This window comes from Mus caroli, chromosome 12 (genome assembly GCF_900094665.2).
Source record: "Mus caroli chromosome 12, CAROLI_EIJ_v1.1, whole genome shotgun sequence".
Classification (NCBI taxonomy): domain Eukaryota; kingdom Metazoa; phylum Chordata; class Mammalia; order Rodentia; family Muridae; genus Mus; species Mus caroli.
Window position 1 is genome coordinate 73,258,676 of NC_034581.1, and position 27,213 is coordinate 73,285,888.

At 37.1% G+C, this 27,213-nt stretch overlaps 1 protein-coding gene across 3 annotated transcripts in view; it reads left to right on the forward strand.

Annotated features, from left to right (window-relative positions):
• Positions 1-27,213, forward strand: part of Mpp5 (membrane palmitoylated protein 5) — an 84,099-nt gene that overhangs the window by 51,729 nt on the left and 5,157 nt on the right. For all 3 annotated transcript variants that reach the window (XM_021179063.2, XM_021179061.1, XM_029484369.1), the window contains exons 4-14: positions 4,370-4,578; positions 8,856-8,933; positions 9,238-9,384; positions 10,802-10,963; positions 12,395-12,472; positions 16,611-16,794; positions 18,019-18,090; positions 18,406-18,477; positions 21,499-21,666; positions 22,718-22,920; positions 24,201-24,311. In XM_021179063.2, coding sequence (XP_021034722.1) covers positions 4,370-4,578; positions 8,856-8,933; positions 9,238-9,384; positions 10,802-10,963; positions 12,395-12,472; positions 16,611-16,794; positions 18,019-18,090; positions 18,406-18,477; positions 21,499-21,666; positions 22,718-22,920; positions 24,201-24,311 — 1,484 coding nt within the window. The remainder of the gene's footprint in view (positions 1-4,369; positions 4,579-8,855; positions 8,934-9,237; positions 9,385-10,801; positions 10,964-12,394; positions 12,473-16,610; positions 16,795-18,018; positions 18,091-18,405; positions 18,478-21,498; positions 21,667-22,717; positions 22,921-24,200; positions 24,312-27,213) is intronic.

The window sequence follows — 27,213 nt, forward strand, 5'->3', positions numbered from 1 at the left end:
AATCCTTTACATTTCCCAGGAAGGTTTTGTTGTTCACAAAATTGCAGTTCTGGCTTACTTTGCTTAACTTCCCACATATTCTACCTACTATTATGACTTTAATTGAAATACTCTGAGAAAATAAGGTTCTTGTCTAAAATAACAAATAAAATGCAGCAATATTGTAAAAGTAGCATTTGGAGGGTGAGTTGGAAGGCGAGTATTCTGTCTCATAAGGATAGATAGTGATACAGCCATAGTGTATGCATTCCTCTAAACCCCAGGCAAAAAAAAATTACATACTACTGTATTGGGCAGAAACCACAGCTCAAAGTAGCCTTTGAGCTACTAAAACAGATAGATAATACCATACAGACAGTCAAGCCCTGGACCCCAGCCCCCCACACCCCCACCCCTGATGTGGCAAAAAGAAAATGAAATGGACTCTCATCCTGATGTCATTTATTCGTGATTTTAGTGTAACCACTTTATCATTTTTCTGCACCTGTATAAAAGTCATTTGACATGACTTTTAGGTATTTGTTCTTGTTGGTCTTCATTTAATTTGGAAACGTTTCTCAAGGTCTGAGGCTAAAGCTCGGTTGGTAGATTGCTTGTCTAGCATGTATGAAGCCCTGTGTACAATCCCCATCCTTTCCAAAAGACTAAGCTTGGTTCTGCACTCCTCCCAGCCTTTGGGAAAATAGTGGTAAAAGGATCAAGACCAAAGTTTTCCTCAGTTACTTAGTGGGTTCAAGGCTAGCCTGGGCTGTAAGAAACCCTGTTTTAAAAAATATATAAGTAAACAGACACAAAGAGAGGAACATTTCTCAAGATTTTAATGATAATTAAATTAAATACAGATAAAATAAATATTGTATCATACTATTCAGGAAGGGCAATAACTATATGTAATCCAGCCAACTATTCGTGTGCTTCAATAATGGTTGGTAATACCTAAGTAATAAGGCTGAGCTTCAGTGCAAGTGGTCTCCCTTTAGTATGGTTAAATTGATTCACACAATACATTTGGAGTTTTGATGAAAAGCTTTTGCTAAAGAAAAACCAGAATGAATAGGTCTTGATAGACTTCTGTATGGGTATAAATAATGCTATTTAGAACTAGGTTTAAATTGGTCTTAAACCTAGTTGAAATTTATAGGCAAGTATAGTTTTCTCACTAATTTAATTTTTTAAATTTATTTTATTACGTGTAGGTATTTTACCTTCATGTATGTTTGCATACTACATATGTGCCTTGTTCCCTCGGAGGCTAGCAAGGCATCTGATTCTCTGGAACTATACTTGGAGATAGTTATGAGCTGGAATTGAACCCAAGTCCTGGAAAAACAGCCTGTACTCTTACCCCCAAAGCCATCTCTCCCGCAGCTACTTACCTTCTTTAATGTGCATAGTCCCATATCACAAGCCTCGTCTAAATTTCAGGTGTATTCTTCTTCTTCTCTGGGGCTGCCTATACCTATGGTCTTACCATGTTCTCAAGTCCCTCCGAGTGAAAGGCAGCTCCAGAATGATTTTCCCCGCTCTGAGTCTTAAATTGTCACGTGGCCTTAGAATTACTATGGACAGAGTGGCCAGATAAGACCTTTCTTTGGAACCTATGTTTCTTATTTCCAATTCTTATCAACAGACAAAGCCTACTAATTTCTTCAAATTTGAAAACCACCATCTCTCTTTAAGTAATTACAAAATTTCTTTTCCTGTATCTTATTTGTTTGTTTTTTAGACAAAGTCTCTTATTATATAGCTCCAGATATTCTGAAACACACTCTGTAGACCAGGCTAGTCTTGAACTCAGAAATCTACCTGCCTTCTGTCCCCAGAGTATATGTCACCAAACACACAACTTTTAAAATTTTCTTTAGCAATTTTTTTGGGGAAGGGTATAAATGTGTGTTCATATGTTTGCTTGTACATATGTGTGTGTGTGATGTGTTGAAGCCAGAGGTTGACATCCAATGTCTTCTTCAATTTCTCTGCACTTCAATTTAATGAAGTGGGGTCCTGGCAACCCAGAGGTTGCCAAGTCAACACCGTGGCCTGGGTACCCCTGTCTCTACTCCACGGGGCCAGATAAGTGATGGATGCTGGTGACTAAAATGCTGGTCCTCAAGCTTGTACAGCAAACAGTTTGTACTATGGGCCATCTCCCTACCCTCCTCTTTAGTTATTTTTATAGATAACTTTTGATTAAAAGCTATTGTTCTAACATAGCAAAACAGTATGTTCTACTTAAGACTGCAGGAATATCAATTCCAGTTATTAAGGATAAACTAATAGAAAAAGATACAAATGATCATGTCTTGTAAAAATATGTTCACCAGAGAATAATAGGTCAGTGCTCCATAATTTGATATGTTTCAAAGCAGGCACTCACAGTCATTGCTTGTTGCTATGTTTCAAAGCAGGCACTCACAGTCATTGCTTGTTGCTATGTTTCAAAGCAGGCNCAGTCATTGCTTGTTGCTATGTTTCAAAGCAGGCACTCACAGTCATTGCTTGTTGCTATGTTTCAAAGCAGGCACTCACAGTCATTGCTTGTTGCAGTATAAGTTGCTATAAATCCGGGAGGCAGTTTGTCAATGTGTACAAAGTCTTTTAAATACTTCTGCAATCAGTAATCTTACGCTAGGAATTTATTCTAATGAGTAACTAGTAGTAAATTACAAAAATTATCAGTGTCACTGTACAGTTAGATGGGCCTTTTTAAAACTCAGAAAAGCTACATAATGCGAAGTAATATTGTAAATATTTAATATTAATTGGGGGTTTCTACCCCACCTTTGATTGTTCAGTTCCCAGATAAAAGACATAAAACTTTTATATTTATAATAAGCCTAGAGCTGGGCAGATAACAATCCTCTATGGCTATTTTGTCTCCTTCCCTGTAAATAACCCCAAGATAGGACCTGCCATGTCCTGCCTGGGCCACTCTTACTCCAGCTGGACAACCCTCATGCCCAGTTCTCATGATCCCTTACCCCATGGCATCTTCCTCTCTCCACCTTCTCTCTCTTCTCTTGGTGGTCCTACCTAGACCCCAAGCCCAGAAACTGAAGCTCCACCTACCTCTCTTCTGCCCAGCTAAGGACTGTAGGCATCTTTATTAAACCAATAGTTTTAAATTAAGAAGCAAGATTACATAGCATCACTTGGTATACTTGAGGATTTCCTCATCCCTGGGGCAACCATACCTTGGGGGCCAGTATTTAGCATGCATAGGAACACACCAAACCTCAACAAAGTAATACCAGTAATGATAACAAATAGATGAAAATATAAATATTTTTTAAAGATATATTAGTATGTCATGTTAAGTAGCTTTGGTGTACAGAAGAAATCTTCCATCAATGTTTTGATCTTAAAATAACTTCCTTCTCCCTGGAGTTGAAGAGACTCTGAGAAACAGTTCCCTTCTAGAGGTTGCTTATTGGTTTCAGTCAGCTGTGAGGCCCAAGGCCTCACTTTTCTTATTTCCCAAACTACTCCTCTGAGCCTCTTTTAGCAGTTATTAACATTTTTAATAAGACTCCCTCCTCTTTGGGGAGTATCTGTTATTCTCTTAACATTGTGAACCATTATCTTAACTGCTTTGTAAATTTCATAAATTTTCTTTTAAGTTACTTAAATGCTTTCCTGTATTGCTCAAAAGATACTTTAAAGTTATTAATTTGGCAGAGTCTTAAATTACATATCCCTTTGTTTTGTTTAGTGTTTTTGAGACAAAGTTTCTGTGTAGCCCTCACACACACAACATGTTGGGGAACAGGGGAGAAACTACTAATGGTTCTTAATCATTTGGGCCTAATCATTTCCGGAAACAATGTACATGCTGTGTATGCATCCTGATAGGCATAAAACACACACAGGCCGGGAACATTTTAGGAGATACACACATTCATTAGTTTTGTGATAGTTAAAATGGAACCATCCTAAGTGTTGAACTTTAATGATTATTATCATATGTGCATTAGTCATGTAAAATATGGTGGACCCATTACTTATAATGTTCTTTTAACAATAGAGATGTTGAAAAAGCAATTAAAATGTACTGTTGATGAAAAAAGATGCTAAGGGGAGGAAATGTTTCTAGATAATGGGCTTATTGATATTCTTTAATTTTGAATTCCCTCGTTTGTTTTTATAGTAAGAATATATTTGTCTAATAAAAATGCTTTTTTAAAATGCAAGTTATTCTGTTTTATAGCTTTAAGAGTTGTATGAAATGTTGGTAAAATAACACTTAAAAAAATATGTGAACTTTTTTCCCTAAAAAACTTTTTTTGGTGGTTCAAGATATTTTATCTTAAAATATATCAAATTTAGACCAAAACAGTTAATTTTGGGATAACTTTTCTTCTCTTACTAGAAGTTGAAGACTTGTTCTCTTCACTTAAACATATCCAACACACTTTGGTTGATTCTCAGAGCCAGGAGGATATTTCACTGCTTTTACAGCTTGTACAAAACAGAGATTTTCAGAATGCATTCAAGATACACAATGCTGTCACAGTGCACATGAACAAGGCCAGCCCTCCGTTTCCTCTTATCGCCAATGTACAAGACCTTGTACAAGAGGTATGTGTCTTAACATCTTGTTGACATCTTCAAAGTAGTTATTAGTCATAAAAGTGGACTGTTGCAAACACTGATGTGATGATTGTCTGAGGTCATTGGTAGTGGTCACCTGCTAATACACTGTAATGAGAATTGGGAAAAAATGCTTCATGTATATGTTCTGAAAATTTTTATGATCTAGCTAGTGCACTGATTATGAAGTTAATTTTATATATAAAATAAGTTTGTATAGTAACCAATGATCTTAATGCATCTAGTATGGTTTTATTAAGTTAACCATTATGCATTATAAGCTCATGTAAAATGATCTCTAATAATCAGAGATTATAAATATATCTCTTTAAGATATATTGTTTGTTTGTGGGGGGGAGGAACAGAGATTGAAATAGCATTACTTTGACCAGGTTGGCCTTGAACTCAGAGATCTGCTTACCTCTGCTTCCCTAGTACTAAGATGAAAGGTGTGCACTACCACCAGGCAGTTTTATTTAGAATAACTTTGGCTGAGGATGTAGCTTATTGGTAACGCATTTGTGCATTTGTGTAGCACTGTAACCCCGTGGATAAAATCCTTGGCACCACAAAAATAGTAAAATAAATAAAAGCAGAATTTTTCTGGGAGTAATGATAGACACCTGCAATCTCAGCACTCAGGAGGTGAAAGCAGGAGGACCAAAAGGGAAACCAAAGCCAAGAATGGACTTATTTCAGACTAGCCTGGGATCATGTCTCATAAAACTATGTTTCAGGAACCAAAAGTACATACATATGTACATACATAAAAGAAATTATCTCATACTTTTTAATTGTACCTTTAAGATTTATTTTTTTATTTTTATTTATTTATGTGAATTTGTGTGTGCATGCATACATGCTTGCAGATACTTGTAGAGGTCAGAAAAGAGAATTAGTCCCTGCAGCTAGAGTAACGTGGTTATGAGCTGCCCAGCATGGGTGCTGGGAACCAAAGCACAGTCCTCTCCAAGAGCAACAGTGCTGTTAACACTGGGCCATCTTCCAGTCTCTACTCATGCCACTTTTAAATGGGAATCAACATAAGTGAGAAATCTTAACAAATTTAGTGAAACATTAAGAAGTGTTTCTTGTTTTTATAGCTGAAAATGTAAGTTAAGTGCTAGTGAAATGGCTAAGGACATAAAAGACACTTTCCACCAAGCCTGATATCCTGAATTTGATCTCTGAAACAAACACAGTTGAAAGACTCAACTCCTGAAATTTGTCCTCTGGTCACATGCATGCTATGGCATGTATGTACCCACATATGATTTAACACACACAGAGGAAATAAATATATTAAAAATTAAATACTTACATGTATCAGTTAAGGACTGAGGATGGCACATAGTACTAGGATTCCATTCCTAGTACTGCCAAAATAATGTGAACAAATTCTCAAACATTTACTACAAAAGATGAGAATAAAACCTTAGAAAACTTCAAAATATTAAGATTCAGATTAAATCTTTGATGATCGAAGACATAAACAAGCAATTTTTGTGGTTATTAAAATATTTTTTAAAGAAAAGGTTTATAACTTGAATTTCATTAAATAAACTTTTGCTTATCTAAAAACATTGAAGTAAAATATAAACCAACATGTCAAGAAATAGAATTTGATACTTTTTTTTTTTTTTCGAGATAGGGTTTCTCTGTATAGCTAGCCCTGGCTGTCCTGGAACTCACTCTGTAGACGAGGCTGGCCTCGAACTCAGAAATTCGCCTGCCTCTGCCTCCCAAGTGCTGGGATTAAAGACGTGCGGCACCACGCCCGGCAATTTGATACTTTTTTAAATTTGATGTGTGGGGGGGGTGGGGTGGGGGGAGACTGTAGTAGCATGAGCACAGTGATTGAGGGGGACATATGTCATATGTGCAGAGCAGTGGTTTAGTAGTGAACCCTGTGGGCGTGAATAATGCCAGGGCTGGGAAAGAGGAAAGAATCAGGTGATATTTAATGCTAAGGAGCTTAGACTTGATCCTATAGATGACTGAGACACAGACGATGACGATTACAATGGTCATATTTCTGTTTTACAGTTGAAAATCACAAATCAAAAGTTATATAATACTTTCATAAACCAATTTGAACAATATGATTTCATTTTGGTAAAAGGTGTAAGAGATATTCCCCCAGGGATAACGATGGAGTTTGGTATCTGACTTCTTTTTTTAAAGATTTATTTATTTTATGCATATGAGTACATCACCATTGCTCGCTTCAGACATACCAGAAGAGGGCATCAGACCTCATTACAGATGGTCATGAGCCACCATGTGGTTGCTGGGAATTGAACTCAGGACCTCTGGAAGAGCAGTCAGTGCTCTTAACCGCTGAGCTGTCTCTCCAGCCCCCTTGACTTCTTGCCTAGCATTTTAAGGCTCTGGATTCAGTCCCTGGCTGGTACAAAAACAAACAAAATGATGTATAATTGTCCTTCGGTATCATTGCACTTTATAGCCTCAGATTCAGCCTAGTTTGCTAAAAGAATCTAAATCTCTACTGAACAGACTTTCCCCCTTGTTATTCCCTAAAAAATACAGTACAACTATTACACGTTAGGTATAGGTAGGAAAAATTTTAAAGTATATGGATGGAAAGGTATGTTAATTATATGCAAATACTCTGCCCTTTTGTAGAAGAGACTTAAGTGACCTTAGCTTTGGGTATGAAACAAGAGTTCCTGTAACTAATTCCAGGGGATACTGAGAAAAAGTTATATACGTAGAGTGTGTCCAGCTTTATTGAGATATAGTTTGCAATTACTAAAAATGGGTGTTTTGTTATTGGCTCAATGTAAATATCTGTGTATGCACCTATGAAATTTACCACCCACTGTCAAGTTACTAAAATATCCTCCACCCACAAAGCTCACTTATAGTCCTGAAGAGAGTAACCACCTCTTCTTGAGCCCCTTTTGTCATTTGCAAACCTGGTTTCTGTTTACTAATTTGCCATGATTGAACATGTCAAATAAATAGGCAATATCTACTCTTTTGTGTCTGCATTAGTTATTTTTCTTGTCAGTGTGACAAAATACCTGATAAGAAGCAACTTGAATGGGGATGATTTGTTTGGGCTCACAGATTTGGGGAAGACATAGCTTATTCTGGCTGTGAAGGCATGGCATTGGGACAGCTCATTGTGGCAGAAGGAATGTGGGGCAGGAGGCTACATTGCTTTCGCAATTAGGAAACATAGAGTTGCTGGAAGTTATAACCCATGGCACATGCACACATATAAGCCATCAGCAGCCCACTTCCTCCAGTCAGGCCTCACAAAACTAACAGCACCACCTGGAGGCTCAGATGTTGCAACACGAGCCTATGGGGACATTTCACATTCAAACCATGGCAGCATCTGATTTCCTCTGCTCAGTGTGTGTGTGTGTGTGTGTGCATGCACATGTGCATGCATGCACTTACAGAAACCAGAAGGCATCAGCTCCACTAGATTTGGAGTTACAGGTGATTGTGATCTGTCTGCTATGGCTCTGGGAATCAAACTTCAATCTTTTTATAAGAACAGCAAGAGCTCTAAACTATGGGCCCATCTCTTCAGCCTTTATCATTGCTTTGGTATGCTTGTTGTGGTCAAAATTGGTCCTCATTTTGTCGTCCTAAAGTTTTAATTGGAGAACTGCTAATAAAATAACCATAAAGAATATAGAATTCCTGTTTTAATCATTGGGTACAAGTGCAGACTCAGATTGAAGTCATCTGGTCAGCCTTTGAAGCGCTTTACACAATGGACACTAGCCTGCCCATGAGGAAAGAAAGACACAGGGGCCTGAAAAATGTATCATAACTGTGGGAGTTTATCCTAAGAAAACATTGTCCAACATTACTACATTTATCTTGTGAATCTATAACTTTAAATTTTCATCTCAGATTTTTAATAGTATTTGAAACATAGGATTTAAATCTCTAAAGTAACATAATAACTACTGAGTGGGGCATATACCTGTCATGTAATTATTATAGTGGATTTTATACTGTGTTAGAAGGAACTTTCAAAAGTGAAACAGTTTATTTGTAGTTGTAAATACCATGATATTTGAAGTATGCTTTAAAAAAAAAAAAAGGAATGTTCTTTTTAAAGATCTCTGGGAAAAGATTTTTTCTTCATGTTTCTTTAGTGTTTTCCTTTACGCTGAGTGTTTTTTTGCCATTTTATTCTCATTTAAAAATATTCTCCTGCATAGATACTACTGCTAATTCCTATGAACCAGGAAAAAAAATTTTTTTTATTTCTTTAGGTACAAACTGTCTTAAAGCCAGTCCATCAGAAGGAAGGACAAGAACTAACTGCTTTGTTGAATGCTCCACATATTCAGGTAGAAAAAGGACAGAATGTTGTTTGTTTCCAGTATTTGTTTTTTTAAATCATAAAATGCATGACTTGGAAGAGACCTAGTCATGCAGAAAGCAGAGTCATTATTGCTGGGTTATACATTCCATATGTAAAACTGTACAAAGTATGGTTTTAAATAGCTTATTTTTAAAAACTGGGCAAAAGTCCCTTACATATTTGTCATGTTTTAGGCCCTTACAGACTTGATTGTAATACTATGTGCATGAGCAAACCATACAGAAATAAGTTGTGGTCTTCTTTTCATACGGTGGGTTTCTTTGAAACAGGCACTTTTACTGGCCCATGATAAGGTTGCTGAGCAGGAAATGCAGCTAGAGCCCATTACAGATGAGAGAGTCTATGAAAGTATCGGCCATTACGGGGGAGAAACTGTAAAAATAGTTCGGATAGAAAAGGCTCGGGATATTCCATTGGTAAGTGTTCTCATGTCTGATCTAAGATTGTTTTCTATGCAAAGACCTCATATGGTGTACAGTTGAAGATCCCATTATGTTCCTGGAGAGTTTTCTCTTTGTGAGTTGTTACAATTGTTACAGCAATTTGTTACAATTGTAATATGCTCTTGCTCAAAACCCTTATTAGGATGAAAAACTAATTTCATTACCTTTTCTCATAACTTAAAATAATAACTTATGAAATAGTTACTGAGAATCAAGAAGAGAAAACAAGTTAGAAAATCTGGTCTTTGGGAGCTAGATACATAGTTTAATTGAAACATTCTTGGCACACAAACATGAGGATCAAGAGGTTGTACCCCAGCACCTATATGAAAAGCCAGGAATGCTGACATATTTCTGTAATCCCAGCTCTGTCACTGACAGGAAGACTTCTCTGGAGTTTGCAGGCTAGCCACCAGCCTAGCCAGATCAGTCAGTTCCAGGTTAAGTGACTTTGCTACAAATATGAGATGGAGAGAGATTGAAGACTTCCAGCACACACATGTGCAGTCACACATACTAAGTAATAGAGTAATAAAAATAATTTTTAAAAAGAATGCATAAGTACTTTATGTAACTGGTTCCATCTTAGAGAATAAAAGGAAAGGTCATGATAATATTAAATACTTAAGAAGATTAGTTTTTTAAAAAAGGTTTGTTTATTCATTATGTGTATGTGTCTGAGTGTATTTATATGTGCCACATGCATGCAGGTGCCTGCCGAGGATGAAAGCGAGTTAGATCCCCTGGCTTGAGTTACAGGGGTTTGTAAGCTGTCCAGTGTGGGTGTTGGGAACAAAAATCTGTGTCCCTTGTAGGAACTGCTGTAACCACTGAGCCCTACAAAATAGGTTTTATCTTATTTTACTGTTCTAGCTTTTGAGTATACACTTTCCCACTGTTCTTCCAATTTGTATAATAAATATTAGTATTTAATACATTTGGCTGTAGCTGTGTTTAACATTTGCATAGTTAGCCATATAGCTATTTATCCCATAATTATATTTTGAAATTTTAAGAAATTCTTTATAGTTAGGCACTGTGTAAAACTAATGTTTTCTAGCTGTTGGAATAGAATGCAGCAGAAAAAAAGTTGAATTTATGTCTTTAAACACAGTGTATATTTTTTTCTGTTTTTATATGCTTCAGAAGTCTGTGTACTTCAGGATTCTAATGAATAAAGTATCTCTGAAACAGAAATGTTGGGTGGGGAATACTTAGCTTTCATGTTACAATTACAGTTGTTACTTTAGCAATGTGAGGAAATTTTTTTTCTTAAGATAAACTAAACTAAGAACTAGTCTTACTAGATTTAAAAGAATAAAATTTAAAAATGAAATGCTTAACAAAAAATTGCATTTTTATGTTTAAATTAGATATTGGGTGTTTTTAGGGTGCCACAGTTCGTAATGAAATGGATTCTGTCATCATAAGCCGGATAGTGAAAGGAGGCGCTGCAGAGAAGAGTGGCCTCCTGCACGAAGGAGACGAAGTTCTGGAGATCAACGGCATTGAAATCCGGGGCAAGGATGTCAATGAGGTTTTTGACTTGTTGGTACGTTCAGACTGTAGAAGATTTGATTCATTTAAAAGCTTGTTTTGTTATTAAACTTAGATCATTAGAGAATATTTTTAAAAATAACTGATGAGTATAAGGTAGTTTTTAGCCTAACTTTTACAGAATTTATCAATTTTTGTTATTATATATTTAGTTTTAGGATTATTTTTATTTACTTTGAGTTTTATTATAAGTTTTATTTTTACTTTTACTATTTTTTTAAAGATTTGTTTCTATGTATGCCTGTACACCTTGTACATTCCTGGTGAATTAAATTAAAACTCAGTTTCTTATTCGCACTAGCTATAGTTGAACAAGATTGATTATGTACTTAATGACTGTTGTCTGAGATAGCCACTACACATCTCTGTTGAGCAAATTCTGCTGGACAGTACTGGTATAATTAGGTACTCACTTTTAATTACCTTCTTAAAAATAATTTTCTAAGATTTACTTATTTTATGCCTTATGAGTGTTTTACCTGCATGTATGTGCTCCACATACATGACTGGTATCTGAGAAAGTAGGGAAAAGACATTGGATTCCTTTAAAGCTGGAGATATATATATGGTTGTGAGCCAAAATATGAGTGCTAGGAATCAAACCGAGATCCTCTGCAAGGGCCACAAGTGCTCTTAACTGATGAATAGTCTTTTGTTGGTTTTTGATTGTTTGTTTTGAGGTCTCATTATGAAGTCCTAGCTGGCCAGGAACTCACTATGTAGACTAGGCTGGTCTGAAATTCAGAGATATACCTGTCCATGTCTCCTAAGTGCTGGAATTAAAAGCATGTGCCACCATGCTTAGCCTCATTGTCTTGAAAATGATGTTTAATCATATTGTATACAACACAACGTATGATTTTTCTTTTTCCTTTTTGAAGGCAAGGTCTGAAATAAAACACATAATATAGCCCAGACTGACCTTTTTGGTGATTCTCCTCCCATGGCACCAGCCAGTACTCCCCTCTACAAACCCATGTGCATATTCTTAATTATTTAACATGAGGTGTTACAGTAGTATGTCTCCTGCCTGCTGATATCTATTGTAAAAGCTAGAAAATATCCATATCCCTCTTTCCACCAAATCTCTGCTCATAGCTCTGTAGAGCAAAATGCCATTGATGGTCACTTATGGTCCATTTGATTGGTACTGTCTTGCATTAAGCACTGTTTGTATTTTGTATAAACGTTATGAAGAGTGCTGTCTAGGCTGGATATGTCTGAATACAGCTAGTGCTGTACTGGGCAGGAATTATGAATCTAGCTGCACAACTCGATACAGTAAACAGTGGACAGGAAGACTAAATAATGAAAGTAGCTAGGGATGGGAAATGTTTTCCTATAGGACTGAGGGAATTCTGCCATCTTTCTGTTTAAAGTGTGTTGATCATAAGATTTTTAAAGTATTTTAACCTTTCTGTTACAGTCTGATATGCATGGTACTTTGACATTTGTTCTGATTCCTAGTCAACAGATCAAGCCCCCTCCTGCCAAAGAAACTGTAGTAAGTAATTTTAAAATTACTTATTTTAAAATTGTTTATTCTTCTTTGACTTATATCTAATTTTCTGTATCAGAAACTTCACTGAATATAGTTTGTTCAAGTAAAAACAGAAATCATGTAATTGTATTTGAATAAGTATAAAAACAACTTTTAAAATGTAGTAAACTCTGAACTTTTTAAAAGTAAAATATACAACATAGTTCAACTTCAGACTTACTATTAACAGTGTTGTTTGTCTTCAGTTATAATTAAGTTTTGCTCAGTCACATAGAGAAGAGTACTTTAACAAATATGTGTAAGTCATTACTCTGGTGTATTTCTGTATGTTAAGTATTTAACACAGCTCTATTAAATGATAGATTTGATTACTGTACAACCTAGCAATTCCTGGTAAATATAATAGAACAATCATACATGAATATTCAGGCATGTATTATTTATAAGACCCAAAATATAAAAACAACTTAAAAATAGCAACAGCCACCAGCAATAACTTGAAAATACAACATAGTTTATCTGTCTGTATACTGAAATCTTACTTGATTGAAAAGGGCTGAGGTGTGAGTATATGCTACAAAATAGATAAGCTTGAAAAACTTATGGCAATCACAAGCCTTTTACTGGTTTATTTATATACAGTATCCAAAATAGGTAAGCCCATAGAAACAGAAAATTTTCAGTGGCTCCTTAGATGGAGAATTGGGAAAGAATGGGAATAGCCCCTTATCAGTATTTGGTCCAGAAGGTTGAAAATATTCTAACAATATCAATGGTAAGCCTCTGTCTCTGCATATACTAAAACCATAAATGGTGTAGCATATTCATTACATCATAAGCAATTAGAAATGAGGTTTTAAGTTCCTAAATTGACATAGAAGCCTGATCTTTATATATTTGTTATTTTTTATCATTATTTTTGTTTAGTTATCATATCAAATCATGGTTTTATCATAACATTTTCATACATGTATAGCATTCTGCTTTGGTCATAGCCACCTCTACATCTATTATTTTTAGTTCTTTAAAATTTTAGCTATTTGAAAAAGACCAGTTTCATTTTTCTTTGTCTTTCACCACAGGTGTGTTGTTTTATTTAGCTCTTTCTGTTTTCTGTTATTTTTTTTCCAGAACATATTGTGGTCGGTGTTGAGTTTGCAACCTTTTTTTCTGTTTAGAATTCTTTGTAGGAAGAAACATGAGGAAACAGACTTGGCCTCTGAATTTAGTCATTTCTCTGTGCTTGCTATGCCTTTCCATGTGTCTGTCCTGTAAATAAGGCTCAAGTGTGAAAAGAGGCTCTGCACACTGAGAAGACACAACTGAAGAGGGTTGGAACATGCTGTCTTCTAAATGCTCCTGATAATCCATCCTTCCTCAGTAAATGATTTTTGTCTTTTGAGAATGAGTGTCAGAGGTTGAGGTATATTTTATCAGCTTTTCTTGTCTGCTGCTCATGCAGTTATAATAAAAGTTATTTCTTTTACAGTTACACATTTATTTTTTTAAGGTGTGCATATGCACTACAGCATCTACGTGGTCATCAGGGAGTCAGTTCTCTCCTTCCACCATGTGGGTCTCAGAAATCAAACTTGGGTCGTCAGGTTTGGCAGCAAGCCCCTGTACCCACTGAGGTATCTTGGTGGCTTGTTAAAGTTACTTTAATAGATAAAACTAGCATGCTATATTGATACTGCTGCTTCTCAGTTAATGTTGTATGTTGTCACTTGTTTTCAGCAAATGCAAAATCAGAGTCCTGAAATAATTCATTCATCACAGCTGTTGGTTATTTTTGGATTTTGGGGACAGGGTAGTATTGACCATCCTGGAACTCGCTCTGTAGACCTCGGTCTCACAAGTGTTGGCATTAAAGGTGTGCATATCCATGCCTGACACTTGTTTGGGTTTTTTATAAACGTAAGAGTGAATCAACTCGGTAGGACTGTGGCTCATAACTAATCCCAGCACTTGAGAAGCTGAGATGGAACAGTCACTGAGTTAGGGGCAGCCTGGGTTAGTAGGGCGGAAAACGTAAAAAGAAGTAGCCTGTCCTGTGGAGGCCGTGGGGCTTCTACCTTAAGTTACTGCGAAATAAAAGGCTCAGCTGTGTGTAATACATTTCAGATGTGTCTACGTGTGCTTGCCCTATAAACATAGCATGTCCTCTGCTACATGAAACAATCCTCCATGTTGCCAGCCATTTAAATGAGGAGAGCTGGAAAATGAATTGGGTAGGCCAGAATAAATTGAAAAGCATCTTTGAGCAATTTTCTTGCCTTTGGAAGAGATCATAGAGTTATGTTCATCTCTCGCTTGTTTTTTGAGTTCCCTTGGTGTAATAGAGGACAGTCGATCACAGGACCTTTCTATCTGACATAACACCCAACTAACTTAACTGTCTGTCAGTGCAGAGGCCGCAAGTCTGAGGTGGTGGTCAGGGTTCAGCCTTTTTTTTTAGTCTCTAGCCTCTTAACCTTTATTTTCTGTACATTATCATTCTTTTTTTTATTGGATAATTTCTTTATTTCAGTCTTTTGGTGGTGGTACACACCTCTAATCCCAGCATTTGGAAGGGGAAACAGGCAGATCTTTGAAATCTGAAGCCAGCCTGGTCTACATAGGATGTTCCAGGACAAAGTGAAACCCTGTCTCAAAAACAAGAACAAGAATTCAGCCTTTTAAGAAGTATTTGTAGCGGGCACTCCAGCAATATACTTTGCATAACATTGTTGGGTATTGCTTTCAGACAATGAGTTAATAAAATCAGCCTGACAAATCACCCAGTTTGGTAGACCTACAAAGCCTGTTAAAGTAATTTCCACTACTTGTAGTAAAGCTTAAATTTTTACTTTGTTGGTTCCCAGGGTTTGGGGCCACACACATACAAAAAGATAACAATTTAAATAGATTTTGGAAGTAATTTTCACCCAGTTTCTAAAGCAGTTCTAGCTCATACTGTTTTTCTTATACCGAGTTGATAATTTGTGTGTTCTTTTTAAGCGCCATTCCAACTATGTTTTGATTCCCTGCTATCCCACACTACTTTTTTTTTTTTTTTTTTTTTTTTTTTTTTTTTGGTTTTTCGAGACAGGGTTTCTCTGTATAGCCCTGGCTGTCCTGGAACTCACTTTGTANTTTTCGAGACAGGGTTTCTCTGTATAGCCCTGGCTGTCCTGGAACTCACTTTGTAGACCAGGCTGGCCTTGAACTCAGAAATCCGCCTGCCTCTGTCTCCCGAGTGCTGGGATTAAAGGCGTGTGCCACCACGCCCGGCCCCACACTACTTTTTAAAATTCATTTTGGTACTGAGTATTCAAGATTTTAATCTAATGTCTATTTTCACATCAAGAATAGAAGGTTCCATAGGTAGATAGTTAGTTAGGTGAATAGAACCCTACTTTCAAATAGAACAATATCTTTAACCATATTTGTAAACACCACCCAAAGAACCAAAATGAGACTAGCATCTAAAATATCCACCTATGCCCCCTTTAGCCTCTGTCCACCTTGTAGTCAACCCCACACCCAACATAAATATTTTCCTCATTTCTAGAAACACCCAATTCCTTCGTATTTTTTTCTATAAATATATTGCATAGTTTTGGATCAAGTAAGGTAAGAATTTTTTCCCAGTGATCATCCTGATTTAGATCATTTCTCAGTGTGGAACATGCTATTTACATGCATTTTTTTAAAGAAACACTAAGCAATTAAGGCACAACTACTCTGGTCATGAAATCAACTGGCTATGACAGCCCCAGGGAAGCTGACACTTGCGTACATGGGACCTGGTGACACCTCACTTAGGATCATTGTTTTCACAGGTCAGACCGCTTCTATTCTGGTTACCTTGCCTTTGAGGCAACTTTGTACCTCAATTTGTTAGCTGTTTGTCTTTGTCTTTGTACCTCAATTTGTTAGCATTTGTCACCCAGTTTGAACTACTTCTACTTCTTTATAGTCTACAGAGATGTCAATAGATAAGCTTTAAAAAATCCTACCCTAAAGTGCCGTTGCTTAACTAAATGTCCTTTCAGCTCATTTCTCTGCACTGATGTAACACATAAGTTACATTTGTGCTGGATATTTTGCTTTACCATTTTATTATTCTTGCTCTTATTTTACCCCTTTTATGTTTCAGATCCATGTGAAAGCTCATTTTGACTATGACCCCTCAGATGATCCTTATGTTCCATGTCGAGAGTTAGGGCTGTCTTTTCAAAAAGGAGATATACTTCATGTGATCAGTCAAGAAGATCCAAATTGGTGGCAGGCCTATAGAGAGGGAGACGAAGATAATCAGCCTCTAGCTGGACTTGTTCCAGGTAAGAGACAAGATTGAAAGCATTTAAAGGACTGAGGGCCCAGCCCAGTGGTAGAACATGCACTTAACTGCAGAGGCCTGGAATCAAAATCTGTTGCATCTCCTCCCCTAGGTTATTTTAAGATAGAGAACTGAGAAAATGAAGGTTGATCATGTTAAAAACCTTTTACGTTAAAATCATAATGCATTAGCGACTAGAGAGATGGCTCAGTGGTTAAGAGCACTCGCTGTTCTCCCAGAGGATCCAGGTTCAATTCCCAGTACCCACATGGCAGCTCACAGCTGTCTGTAATTTCAGTTCCAGGGGATCTGACACCCTCACCCAGACACACATGCAGGCAAAACACCATTGCACAGAAAATAAAAATAAATACATCATTTCTCAGGTGTCATGATACACGCCTTAAATCCTAGCACTCAGGAGGCAGAGGCAGGTGAGTATCTGTGAGTTCTAGGCCAGCCTGGTCTACAGAGCAAGTTCCAGGACAGCCAGAGCTACATAGTGAGATGCTGTCTCAAGAAACAAAACAAACAAACAAAGCAAACCAGAACAAAAAAATCTTAATACTTTGAGGAAAAATGTGTTGTCTATTTATTTGTGTCATTGGTAACAAAGGTAGAAGTGAAATGATACATTTATGAATAATAAATACAAGTAAGTATTTTGAATGGTGTGTTGAAATCAGAACATGATGAATGCCTGTGTACTTTTTGAAAGTTAATGTCTAGAATTGATGTGTTTTGAGTTGTGATAGTCCTCAGTGACAAGAACCATGATGTCTCCCCGCTTGGAACTACAAAGTTCCATATAGTAATGCTCATTGAAAATGTTTTTAAGGGTGAACTATTACATTTTCTGATATTAGTTTATTGTTCACCTTTTTATAATAAGTGATAAATAATACATATGATTAGACTGATAAGCAGGGTCAAAACAAACCTTTTCAGTCTTAGACTAGAAAGGTGACTCACTGACTGAGACTTGATATTGCTTTCTGAAAGGACCCAAGTTTGATTCCCAGTATTCATGTTGCACTCAGCCCACACAGACATACACATAATTAAAACTAAACCTTCTCTTTAAAGGGGGCATTTGTAGGCTATGTGTCTTAGCCTGAATTATTATTGTGTTAGCAGAAGGGTTTGGAAGGCAGTGTGAAATTACTAGTGTTTTCTCTTTGATTAAAAATGTTTATCATTCTGTTTGTTCTTTTTGTGTTATTAGGCAAAAGCTTTCAGCAGCAAAGGGAAGCCATGAAGCAAACTATAGAAGAAGATAAGGAGCCAGAGAAATCAGGTTAGACACTTACATTTGCTATTGCGCTTACGTTTGGTATTAGCAAAAGCAGAGTCTTTGCGTTTCCATCTGGAACCGTGTCGAGTTTACACACTGGAACTGTCAGGAAAGAAAGGAGTAAGAGAAGAGGCTAAATTCATTATCTTTAGATGTAAGAAAAGATGAAAATATTGCACATCTATCTACAATGGAATTAATAGAAAATGATAAATTGAAAAATAGTTGTCAACAGTATAATAAATCTTTAATCAATTTGAAATACCATTGTTTTAGTAACAGATACAGTGTTTATAACTATTTTTGATTGATCAATAGGAAAACTGTGGTGTGCAAAGAAGAATAAAAAGAAGAGGAAAAAGGTTTTATATAACGCCAATAAAAATGATGGTAAGTTCTAATCTCACAAATAGCAGTTGTATTTATGACATTTGTAATATTGTTTCCTGTAAAGTTTTTTCTATTCAAGTTGTTTGCAAAATTATTACTTGCCTCTAACAATTTTTTTATTTATTAATCATTTTGTTTATATTTCAAATGTTATCCCTCTTCCCAGTCTCCCTTCCACAACCTTACCCCACTCCACCTCCCTCCCCTTTGCCTCTAAGAGGGTGCTCCCATTCCAGCCTTATCTCCCTTCTCTGGGGCATCAAGCCAAGTGCCTCCTCTCCCACTGATGCCAGATGAGGCAGTCCTCTGCTACATATGTAGCAGGAGCCATGGACCAGTCCATGTATCCTCTTTGGTGGGTAGTTTAGTCCCTGGGAGCTCTGAGGGGCCTGGGTTGTTGATACTGTTGTTCTTCTTATGTGGTTGCCATCCCCTTCAGCTCCTTCAGCCCTTCCCCTATACTCTTCCATTGGGGTCCCTGGGCTCAGTCCATTGGTTGGCTGTGAGTGTCTGCATCAGTCTTAGTTGCTGGCAGAGCCGCTCAGAGGACAGCCATACCAGGCTCCTGTGTGCGAGCACATCTTGGTATCGGCAGTAAGTAGTGTCAGGATTTGGTGTCTGCAAATGGAATGGATTGTACATTGGGCCATCTCTGGATGGCCTTTTCTTCAGCCTCTGCTCCATTTTTGTCCCTGCATTTCCTTTAGACAGGGACAATTCTGGGTTAAATTTTTAATGGGTAGGTGGCCCCATCCAACTACTGGAGTTTCCTTCAGGTTCTATCTCCCTGCTGTTGGGTATTTCAGCTAACAATTTTTACACACACACACACACACGTGTTTGAGGTAAAATGAATAATTTGTCTATAGTATCTTAAGTCAGAGAAGCAGGTCATTCTACAAAGCATATTACTTACTGGCTGAGACCAGCACACAGGAATATTTATTTTATATTGACAGACTGCTAAGATTAAAAAGTTTTAAAGTCCTAACATCTCTGGGCTTATGTCCTTGGGGCAGCAGTCTGCTGCACCTGGCTGACAGCTGTTGCCCTGACTGATGCACTTACAGTCTAGTGGGTATCAGCACCACTTACCGCTTTTTAAGTTCAGTCTTACTTTCTGGGTGCATTGCCTTCTTGATTGATCTTCATTGCATTTGAATTTCTTAGTTCTGCTTTGGTACACATTAGAAAAGCCAGATTAAAGTCAGAAGCACTACTGTTTAAAAGTCTGCAAGGCATATTTCTTAGAAATGTGAAGCATTTATGTGTAAAAGTTAGTCCTGGTTCTTCCTCCCATCCTCATGCTCCCAGAAATAAAACTCAGACTCAAAATATATTTACCAATACCTTGGCCATAGAGTTAGGCTCTTCTTTGACTAGGTATAATTTAAAATAACCCATTTATTCTAATCTCCATTCTGCCACATGGCTAGTTACCTGCACTTAGGTAGCACATATCTGTCTTGTCACATCTTCCTGAGTGAATCTCCTATACCTGGCACTATCCCAGAATTCTCTCTGCCTCCTGGATGTCTTGACCTTCCTGCCTAAGCCACAGGCTTTTTAAGTAACAGGTGATGCATTCATAAAATAGACAAAATATTCTCTCTGCATTTATATGCAGCATAAATTAAACTAATAAAGAATATTTTATTATTATATATTCTTTTTGTTTTTTAAGATGGGGTTTCTCTATATAGCTCCATATGTATATTAGATATTCTGTATACTATTGAATCTAAATTGAATCAGCTTTAATGATTGCTTTCTAAGGCAAGCATTCTTTATGCCTGGCATGTTATGTAACTAAGAAGATCAGTTAGTTTTTAATCTTACTGGCTAAAGCTGTGATTAATATATCTTCACTTACTAGTACAATGCAGAACTAAGTCTGGAGATGAGCCCTGGTTTCCTTGTTTTCTTTCTGTGTCCACTCCCAATCTCTCTGTGTGCTGAGAAATGAATCCAGGGCTTCATGCATGAGAGGCAAGTGTTGCACTACTGAGCCACAACCTAGCACCTCTTGCTTCATTTCTTGAAACAAACTCAAATTGATCAAGGCAACTCTGAAAGCTCCTATACTGTAGAATACTTGCCAGAGCTGAAGCCCCCAGACGCGGGATGAGTAAGTGAGGAAATCAGAATGCTACCAGTGTGACTGTACATGTTTGAAGACGCTCAGAAGAAAGAAAATGGCTTTGAGAATGGAGGCAATTGTCTATGTTGCTTAAAGTACCAGCTGTGCTCCATGGCAATAAACTGTGCTCTCACCTCACAGTAAATTTCTTGAAGTTGCAGACTAATAGATTCAAAATAGATATTCAAGTATCTGCTTAAATTGTTATAGGTAATCGAACAGTTGAGTTAAAATTTAAACAAATACAGCCTGAGCTCCTACTCTAGGCTGGGCACTTAGCAAGACTAAAAGGTTACCCTCCGTCATGGAACTGACTGGTGCCTCTTCCTAGGACATGCCAGACTACCAATTGCTTGCACTTGCTCAGATTGGATGGCTTTGGCTTCATCTGTATCTTGGGCTTTAGTTAACTTTTGTTACTCTACTCCTTGGATTAAAGGGTGGATATCACAAGTGTGACTTATTTTTAAGTTACAGAAATCCAGCCAAGCGCTCTAGCAGGCTCTCATGTATAACCACTGTGAGCACATGCATACTTGCTCTCCATTATATCTGATCCTAAAAATAACTCTTAGCTGGGGTCTTTATGAAAATGACACATTTTCATAAGTGTATCCTCTGGCAGTCTCCTGTGTTACAGTATTCTCTACAAACTAGTTATTTTTAAATTAGGCATGATGGCTTAAATACCTGTAATCCCAGTACTTGGGAGCTGAGACAGGAGGATCACTACAAGTTTGAGGCTAGCCTGGCTACAGAGCAAGCTCCTACCACAAAAACACACAATACCAGCAAAACTTCACTATTTTATGTAAAAGTACATCTTCATGACATGACATTAATTGTATCTGAAAATCTTAACTCTTTCTTTTTTTCCAAAGATTATGACAATGAAGAGATCTTAACGTATGAGGAAATGTCACTTTACCACCAGCCAGCAAATAGGAAAAGACCTATCATCTTGATCGGTCCACAGAACTGTGGCCAGAATGAACTACGCCAGAGACTAATGAACAAGGAAAAAGACCGCTTTGCATCTGCCGTTCCGCGTAAGTTTGGACACACTCCCATTTTCCTGTGCTTTCTCAGAGTCTTAACTACACAGGAAAATGTTCATTTTATTGGCACAGTGTTGTCAGTGTCAACAAAAGGAAATTTGTTTAGCCAAACTTGTTGGCAAATTTTTATTAAAGGCAGTTCTTGAGGAATTTAAATTTTTCCTAAGTATATGGCACTAAGGGATTTTCTAAGTAAATTATATTTTAGGCTCCTTTCCCTATTACAAAGGAAAAACAATTCCTGATTTTTTTAAACTGATATTGAAGATAGAAATTTAGAACTAATTTCTGAAAAGAGCTTTAAGATTACATATTAAGTTTACCTACTCTAACAGAAATAAACTTTAAGGAACGATGACTTGGCAGTGTTTTACGGTATAAACAAACTGGATCAAGGTAACTACAGTTAACTATTAAAACACTATAGACGGGCTGGAGAGATGGCTCAGCGGTTAAGAGCACTGACTGCTCTTCCAGAGTTCAATTCCCAGCAACCACATGGTGGCTCACAACCATCTGTAATGGGATCCGATGCACTCTTCTGGTGTGTCTGAAGACAGTGACAGTGTACTCATATAAATAAAAATAAATAAATCTTTAAAAAAAAAAAGCAAGGCAGTGATCATTTAAAAAAAAACACTATAGACATTTTTTTTTCATGATTTCATAAGAACAGTAATGAACACAGGTCCTTAACATTTCCTCAATTCATTATTTCATAATTTGTGTTATAAAATAAAAAGTCTTACTGGGTTGATTATCCCTCTTCTCCACACTGATCTATATTTATTACTATTATTACATTTATTACTAAGGATTTATTTTATTTTTATTTATATGTATGTTGGGGAGCATTTTAGTGCACTTGCCCGTGAAGATTGTTCCACATACCCTGGAGCTGGAGTTACCGGCAGGTGTAGGCTCCTTGCTGAGTGGTAGGACATGAAGTCAGATCTTCTAGAGAGACCAGTACATGATCTTAACCACTGATCATCCCTCCCACCCACTGTGTTTATTATTTTATCTGAATTTGTCTGCTTAGATACAACTCGGAATCGGCGAGACCATGAAGTAGCTGGGAGAGATTACCACTTTGTTTCTCGGCAAGCGTTTGAAGCAGACATAGCAGCTGGCAAGTTCATTGAACATGGTGAATTTGAGAAAAATCTGTATGGAACCAGCACAGACTCTGTGCGACAAGTAATCAACTCTGGCAAGATATGTCTCCTAAGTCTTCGCACACAGGTACAACTGGAATTGGGTCTTTTAGGGTGTTAGACTTGGAGGGCGTATTTCGTAAAGTAATCTATTGAAAACTGTTTGCTTCAAGCATGACACAGATTACTTAAGTCCTCGTGTGATTTTCTACTCATGTGTAGCTGAATCTCTCTCACTTTGAACATGAATATATTTTAGGAACTTAAAATACAGTTAACTCTTGTACTGACCATACTTAAAACGTCTTCAGAAAATACCGTTTCTGATCTGAGAAAAAATAGAGAATTTCAAAGTTGTTCTTAGGTTTGAAAGGCCATTGTTTCAAGGGCTCACAAGTGTCACAGTGAAGGCTCGGTGTTGTCTGAGTAATAGAACTTGGAGTCACCTCTTTGACAGAGTAAGCCAGACAAAATTACTAACCAATAGAGTCCTATTTTAAAAGATGCTTGATGAGATTTGAGGTTTGAAAAATGGCATTTGCTGTGGAAACCTTTTGCTAACATAGAACTTTGATCAATGTGCTGGGTCTGTTGCTGATGGCAATTCAAACCACAAAATCAAGGGTGCATTGAGTCAGTGTACACAGACAGAAATGGACTCTAAAATGGCTTGCTAAAAAAGCAATTCTTCTTTTTGTTTCTTTGCTTGTTTGGCTTGGGGTTTCTAGAGAGCAGAGGCAGAGGTTTGTGCTATTTCAACCATTAACATTTAATGTAAGGAAACTTTTATTTCTTTCAGAATTCTTTCTTTAGATTAACAAATATTACCACAAGGCTTCAAGTAGTTTAGCATATTAATGTTTCTTCATTTAGGAAAGGGCATGTATATAATGGGTTGTTGGAGCACTTCTGTTTGAGAATGCACATTAGAAATGCAGAGACAGGACAGTGTGAGTCCATAGCTCTTAATGCATACCGTCTGCGTTCTCGTGGATATGTTTGGCTTCTATATGGGAAGTTTTTCTCTCTGGTTTTGCTTTTTACTATCTTCACCTAGAAAGGCAACTGCCTGGATTCTAATTCCTCAAAAATGGCTTGTACTGTGATTTTATAATGCATGTGATTTATTATCACACAGCTGTAATCCCTTCAATGTTTTTTACCTGTATTTCAGTATCTAGAACACTAGGCTAACGTAATATATGTGAATTTATATTTAAATACATTTACAGTGAATGAAGATACTATGAATTATTTATGATGAAATGCTTGGAAATATTTATAGACACCTATATGTAGCAATCTATATTATTGAGAAGTAGTTCAATGATAGCAATAATTTCAACAGCCCAAATATCCTTGTTACAGTCCTTGAAGACCCTCCGGAATTCAGATTTGAAACCATATATCATCTTCATTGCACCACCTTCACAAGAGAGACTTCGGGCTTTGTTAGCCAAGGAAGGCAAGAACCCAAAGGTAAGCTTGTCACAGTGCTGGGTCATCACTTTTATCAAGCAAGACTCCGCCCTACCTCAGCTGCTGGAGCTTCAAAGCTCTACAGCATCAGCTATCAAGCTGATGATTCTTTCTGTCACTTGTCCCAAAACTGCCACAGCTGCAGCTGGCTGAACCATGGCAGCATTCCTTATTACAGGGCTGCTCCCATTTTCCCCAAACACCTCTTACTGCTAACCTCAGATCTATGAGTCCCTCCAGAACGCCTTAAAACCCCTTTAATCTCCATACACACCAGACAGGACTGCCTCCTCCCTACTCCAAAGGTCTCAGCAAACTTTTCTCGTTAGCTGATCCGCATTTGCAGGGTTCCAGAATTGAATGCTTCTTTTCCACACAAACCTTGTTTTATTTTTCTTCTCTTTGTTTTCCCACATGATCTGGAACAGAAATGGGGGTGGGGAGGAGTGTTTAAATTATTTTAGATATTTACTGGATGTGTTGATGGAGACCATGTTATACATATGGTTTTCATCCGCATTTTTCCTGAAAATAATGAAAATCTTTTCATGTGAACATTTGAGCATATTCCTCTGTGCAGGCCTCAAGCCTTGTTGTTATTTTAAAGTTAGACTGCTTATATATTTTTTCATTGTGTGTATGTATGTGTACATTTGTGTAGGTGGGTGCATGTGTGCATGTCAAGGTTGGAGGTCAACTTTTTAGCATTGGTTCTCTCCTTCCATCTTTACATGGGTCCCAGGAATTGAACTTAGATCAGAAGGCTTGCAGAGCAAGCACTTCTACCCACTGAGCTGAATGGTAGCCCCTTGGTACATGTGTATATTGCAGTTACTTTCTCCAGATCTCAGTTTGCTTTTTGTTTTGGTTTTTTGTTTCTTTGTTTTTGAGATATATAGCCTTAAGCTTGCTGTGTAGACCAGAGTGGCCTTGAACTCATAGAGATCCACCTCCTTACATCTCAGTGTTGGGCTTGAAGTCATGCATAACCACTCCCAGCTGTCTTTTTTTTTTTTTTTAACTACATCTTTTGATAGTGAGAAATAAGTTTTTCTTTGGTTTGTTTTAGTTTGGATGTAAGGCAGGATCTTGCTATGTAGCTCAGGATGATAAGAAACTGTCAATCCTCCTGCCTTTCCCTGACTCCCAAGTGCTGGCCATTTACCCATGTGCCATAAAACCCTGCCAAAGAAATGTTTAGTTTTTAAGAAGTTAACTTTCTCACTTGCTTATGGCTAATGAACTTTATACATGTCTAAAAAATCATAAAGTCATTATCCTGTGCTTTCTTAAATATTTTAGCTTGTGTATTTTGGTTAAATTATTCATAGTCTTAGTGTGATGTGAAAGGAAGTTTTGTTTTTGAAATAATATGGTTACCAAATTGTTCCAACAATCTTTGTTGAAAAGTCTGTCTTTTCTGTTGGCACAGTACATATAGTGTGTATGATGGTTGGGGTATACGTGTGCCACAGCACACATGTCAAAGTCTCATTTACTGCTGAGTCACTCTCTGTGTTGGCACTTTTATTTCTGGATCCTATTCTGCTCTTAGACTGATCCCATACTGTTTTGATTCCTGTAGCTTTATTACATCTTGAAAAACAGTCAATAAATAAGAATGAAGTGCCAGTGCTTAATATAACAAGGGGCAAACCTAAAAATACTAGATGCTGTTTGAAAAAAACCTCAGACTCAATAGACCACAAGTTGTATGATTCCATACATTTAGGATGTCCAGGACAGACAGATCTGAATACATGACATAAATTGCTTAGTAATTCTTTAGGGGTGGGAAAACAAGGTTAATGGCTACTACATTATAAATATTTTTAGGTGGTGTCTCATTTTATTGCTATGAAGAGACACCATAACTAAGGCAACGTTTAATTGGGAGCTTGCTTTCAGTTTCAGAGACTGAGTCCATGACCACTGTGGTGGGGAGCATGGCAAACAGGTATGCTGTGGGAGAAGTAACTGAGAGCTTATAGTTGAGGCAGACAGAGATAAGGCCTGGTATGGGCTTTTGAAACCTCAAAGCCTAGGCCCAGTGACACACCTCCTTGTCCAAGGCCACACCTCCTAAGTCTTCCTAAAATTGTTGTGCCAACTGTGAACCAAGCGTTCAAAATATGAGCCTCTGGGGACCATTCTCATTCCAGTAACCACAGATGAGGGTAAAGGATCTTCTAGTGTTGATTATGGTGTTAACTGCAGAACTCTACAGCCTTAAGAAAAAGTGGGTTCGTATATTTTAAATTAGTAAATTGTATGGTGTATGAACTATTTATCTCAAGAAAACTATTAAGTTTTCCCCAAGATGGAGGAAAACCTCATTAGCCTTTCCTGTAGACATTGTTTAGAAACTGTTGTGAAGTTTGAACAGGTTACTTTAGAAAACCTGAAAAGAGCTTCTGTCTTTTTCTCTCTTTTCTATTTAAATCACTTCGCCTTCATTTTGACTTTATTTAATTCACACATGCTTTAACTTCTGAAGATGAAACCTTTTATGATCTTTAAGCCTTTCCTCTTTTCAAATGTAGGCATTTGTCATAATAATTTTTCTGTAAGCAACTTGCTAACTACAGCCATAATTTTTTTTATTATTTTGTTAAAATATTTTCTACTGTTGTCACTTTTATCTTAAACTCATGGGTTACTTCAAAATATGTTATTTTTCACCTATTTGGTGATGTTAAAGAATGCATAACTGATTTACAGTTCCATCAGTATCAAAGAATAGATCCAAAGAGATGTCGATCTTTTGAAATGTGTTGAGCTTTATTTTATGGCCCATCACCCTCTCTGAATGTAAAAGTTTCTGCTCTGAACTTGCTGGCTAGACTAGGGTGATATATATAATTGCCTTTTTAGTCCTCTCACATTTGTATGTCCAGTGTTA